Source organism: Coffea arabica, chromosome 4c, assembly GCF_036785885.1.
Source record: "Coffea arabica cultivar ET-39 chromosome 4c, Coffea Arabica ET-39 HiFi, whole genome shotgun sequence".
NCBI lineage: Eukaryota > Viridiplantae > Streptophyta > Magnoliopsida > Gentianales > Rubiaceae > Coffea > Coffea arabica.
This window is the reverse complement of record NC_092316.1, coordinates 43,581,499-43,586,073: the sequence shown is the minus strand read 5'-3', so window position 1 is coordinate 43,586,073 and position 4,575 is coordinate 43,581,499. Positions and strand designations below refer to the sequence as shown.

General features: G+C 36.3%; 1 protein-coding gene across 1 annotated transcript; it reads right to left on the bottom strand.

Moving 5' to 3' along the window:
* Positions 1 to 1,710: 1,710 nt before the first annotated feature.
* On the bottom strand, positions 1,711 to 3,497 carry LOC113738704 (UDP-glycosyltransferase 83A1-like). Its single transcript, XM_027265946.2, has 2 exons — positions 2,849 to 3,497; positions 1,711 to 2,754 (listed from the first exon to the last, which is right to left on the bottom strand). Exons 1-2 carry the CDS (start codon positions 3,336 to 3,338, stop codon positions 1,871 to 1,873), a joined length of 1,374 nt encoding a protein of 457 aa, XP_027121747.1. The 5' UTR covers positions 3,339 to 3,497; the 3' UTR covers positions 1,711 to 1,870.
* Positions 3,498 to 4,575: the final 1,078 nt, after the last annotated feature.

The following is a 4,575-nucleotide window of genomic DNA, read 5'->3' as shown; positions in this document are numbered from 1 at the left end:
TAAACACTCCATTTTTTGCTAGTTTTTTTGATTACTTTCCAATTAATTGAAATAAATTAACACTCCGTTTTTGAAAACTACCAATTTATAGTTTATATAAGCTATTACTGAACTAGATACAATTTTTTTTATTATCACAATGCATGTAAAAATAGTAAAACAAGTTTCGATATTTGAAGTAACCTGGAAGAGTAAAGGTAGATGGACGATTTTGTAGGTGTTTCTCTACTCTGCATGATTCTTATTAGTTGTTTTTGAGATTCTTTCAAAGGGATGATTAGACCTTGCAACTTACAAGCTTACTTTTGTCCAATTCAAATGGGTTCATATAATTCTTATAACTTTTGACGTAAATTTGTACAATTTGAGTGGAAATTTAAATTTGTCATCTCGTACAATTAAATTAGTGATTACACCAGAATTCTATAAGTTTATACCAAATATCATAAGAATTACATGAATCAGAATTATACGAACCAATTTGAGCTGGATAGTAAACAATTTGCGAGGCCCCTAATCCTCAAGAGGACAGGAAAGAATGGCTATAGCTCACGTTAAACAGAGTTCTTAAACTAAAACATTTGGCAATTGCTCCAAAAAAAAATTTTGGCAATTGTACTTTGTCACAAGTAATAGTTGCATTGTTAAGAATTTCCAAACTAAAATTTAGCCAGTAGTATTTTTTCAATCCTTAGAAGGGAGGTAACAATAGTTATCCAGAGAGTAATTAGTACTATGGGACAGAGTGTCAATGAGCAAGGTTGAATTAGAGTAGTTTACTACCTGAGTTTTAATTTCAACTACAATCTTTTATATCAATCCTGAGCTAAGCTTGTCGTGCTCATAGAATTTTGTCTTGAACTTGACTTACTTATAAATTTAATATAGCCAACTTCAATTGAGCTTAATCAAGCTCTCACTCAGATTTACGTAAAAGAAATAAATAATTTATATGTTGTAAACAAGGGATACAATAGGATTTCATAATAACAAACATTAAACATTTAAAAAGTTTAGCAAATGTATATTTTTCAACTAAGCTTGAAATTAAACTTTATATATATAGTGTCAAGTTTGAGCTGAAGGTTGGATTTTGATCGAGCTAACTCGCGAATATATTGAGTACGTGTCATTTTAGTAACGAGGGACATAGTAAGATGATCCAAAAAGCACACAATTTTAAATTAAAGGAAATGAAGGAAGAGACTTTTATTTTGTCTCGGAGGACTGGACTATCATCAGTCAACATAAAGTTCAGATACCAAAAAACTGAAAAATGGAAATGAAATAGAAAAAATATTAAGGAGCCTTTTCAATCACTAAAAAGATTTTTTTAAAAATTAGTATGGAAAAAACAAGATTTAAGAAGTGGGGAGCGGGAAGGAACATTTGAACTCAAAACCTTTACCTCCTGCACTAAAAAAATTTAGTCTTCAATAATAACCTTAGAAACAATTGTAGTAATAAATTTATAATGACATTTATATTTAGATGACTTGTAGCACGAGCAATACAAAATTCTTCTCAAACAATTTCTTAGGTTTTTTAGAAACGTTGCTATATTCACTCACCCCGTAATCATTTATAAGATAAATAATCAAGCTTGGAAATGGTTTCAGTTTTCCACCTCAATGCATCACCCATGGCTGAATTTCATTTGAATCTTAGAACCCACAAAAGATTAAGCAAAGTAAAACAGAGAAGGGAAGATTCTGAACAATTACCATAGCCATTTGATTTTGCAACAATTAGAAATCGATCTCATTATGCCAGCCTAAAATACACGTTAAAAAACTAAGTCAAGCCACAAGTACTGATGACTGGCCTGGACGGCAAAGCACTACCTTCAAGTAGAAAATGACAAAAATTTTCAACTCCTCAGATGATCAATGAACTTCTTGAAATTTTCAAAAGAAGATCCACCTTTGCTGAGACATTTCTGACACAAATCCTTCAGCTTGGATGCATTTATTCTGATGTTATCATCACAAATTCCCTGTTGTATTTTTGTGCTAATTTCAGTCCTTGATCTGATACCATCTTCACCAGGATTTACTTTCAAACCAACCTTCCAGATATCACAAATGTACTTCTGGTTGTAGAACTGATCCGCAAAATAAGGCCAGCACAAAAATGGGACCCCAAGACTTGCTCCTTCCATTGTCGAGTTCCATCCACAATGGGTTAGGAAAACAGCAATAGATGGATGAGCTAACACATTTTCTTGAGGTGACCACTCGACAATTTTCCCACGATCAGCGACTCTCTCCAGGAAACCATCAGGATAGGCAACAGGTGATCCATTAGCAAGGTCTGATCGAACAACCCACAGAAATGGCTGTCCTGATAGCTCAAGACCCAAAGCAATTTCATCAAATTGCTGTTTACTGAAAACTGCTATACTACCAAAAGCGACATAAACAACGGAGCCGGCTTCTTGTCCGTCTAGCCAGCTTAAGCAAGAGGTATCCTCCAGCCAAAAACTTCCAGTAGAGGCAGAATTTTCAGTAGTTGTCAGAAATGGCCCAACAGGAAGAATGTTCGGGACCAAGTCACAAGCTTGTGAGTGAAGTTCGTAAGGTGCATTGCAGAGAATCCACTTTACGTGCTGAGCTGTTGGACGGATAACCAGTCCCATATCAAAAAACAGTTTTTGTAATTTTTGCTCACCGGGGAAATGCCAAGGTAATTCAGAACAGTTCCAAGCTGGAATTTCTTCAGAAATACTTGCTTGATCATTTTCTACTATATTTCCTGCAGGCATGTGGAAACTGACAACATCTTCAATAAATAAAAAATATAATTACAAAATAACAAATGGCAAAAAGCTACAATCAGCTTCCCCTACCGTTCATATCCAGAACTCCATCTTCAATAAGCTTAGGAACATGACAGAAGAAGGCCAAACCTGCTGGTGAGCCAGTCCAAAAGGCAGCCTGTTTAATGCCTAAATCTTGAACAACTTCTAATAGCCACCCAATTGTTGCCCCAACTAGGACAAACCTGATAGGCTCGTCCTCGTTTGAATCATTAGTCCTTTGAATCAAGTCCTTCAAATTGCCAGGCATGGTTCTTTGAAAACACTCTGTGAACTTGAAGATGTCTTTTCGATCATCTTCCTGCTCTACTCCATCAGGGACTGATACTAGTGTGACACCTCCAATTTCCTCATTTTTGCTATCTGACATCGCAGCAACGACTTTTGCATGTATGATCTCGGTGTTAACAAACGTGACCTTGATTCCCTGACTAGCAATTTGGTGCGACAACTTCAAGAGCGGCCTGACATGACCTTGGGCTGGGGGCGCCACCACCATGACGTGTGGCCGCCGGGCCATAATGAACTTAAGCACTTCTCCTCTTGTCAATGTTCAACTTAACTGTACCTAATATGGTGTGGCTGAAAGTTCTGATGGGGTTCTACATTCTTTTATCCATGGAGTTATTCTCAGTTGATTCAACTCTTCCAATTATTTTTTTGGTTTACACTTTGTTTCAACACAATTGTCATCTGTCAATTCGTCTTCAGTGAGTAATCATTGCTGCCCTTCTAGAAGGTATGTGTAAAATAATTGCATGTAGTCCAATTAGACGGTGTACTGGTGTTCTGTCTGTGGAACAATTTTCTCGGATAGCAGCCGGATATAAGTGCAATGGGTCCCATTAAGCGGAGATGGTAACTCCTTACGATCACGTCAACTTTTTTACTTTTATAAAAAAGTAAATTTCATTAACAAATTGCTAAAACTTATCTAACACGAATTGATCTACATCATAATCCTAATGGCAGGTTAAAAATACACTAAAAATTATAGATACAATAGATCTTAAAAAAAATCTAAAAAATACAAAGTTGCCTTCTAACAGAAATAAATTATTGCAGTTCCCTTTTGTTCATGTTGCAATCACTAAACCTACTAATCAACGGTCTTAAGTTCCTATCTGTCGAAATAGATCTAAAATCTATAAAAATTTCACATCTGACAATCAGATTTGAAATAAATTCAAATCTAATAATAAAAAAAACACAAAATCTCCATAGAAATCCCTAGGGGAACAAAAATTCTTATTAAGAATCCTTAAGAGAAATAGAAAACACCCGCAGGAAAATTTAGGAGAGACTTTATCAAAAAAACAAAATAAAATGAAACGAAATTCATGGCCTCCCTCCCTAAGGAAGGCCTTTGAAAAGAGGAGAACAGTTAGAGAGAAATTGGAGAAGTAGAGAGAAGTTCTTGAATCATAATTACGAAGAAAAAAGTTCTATGATCGATATGAGGTAGTTATATTTGAGAATTTACATTAGTGCATCAATAATTCTATGATCGAAAAAAGGGTTGCCTGTTTTGGAAAGAAGAAGCGACTAGGGTTTTCCTTTGGTCATGGCTGCTGCGGCAGCCCTTCTCCCACTGGATGAAGGGCCTGTGCCTTTGCCCACCAAGTCGTTTGCGGACATCCTCCGACAGCACCTGCGGCTGCCGCCGGCACCAGGCCAAAGCGTCGTTCGTTCCCTTTCCCTGGATCAGAGTTCCATTGTAAAGAAGGCCACCACTCACAAAGGCAAGCCAGCGGTAT

Coding starts and splice junctions, on each gene's coding strand:
- LOC113738704 (XM_027265946.2), bottom strand. CDS start 3,338: ATGGCCCGGCGGCCACACGTCATGGTGGTGGCGCCCCCAGCCCAAGGT. Junction 2,755..2,848: donor TGGAGTTCTGGATATGAACG/GTAGGGGAAGCT, acceptor ACATGCCTGCAG/GAAATATAGTAGAAAATGAT.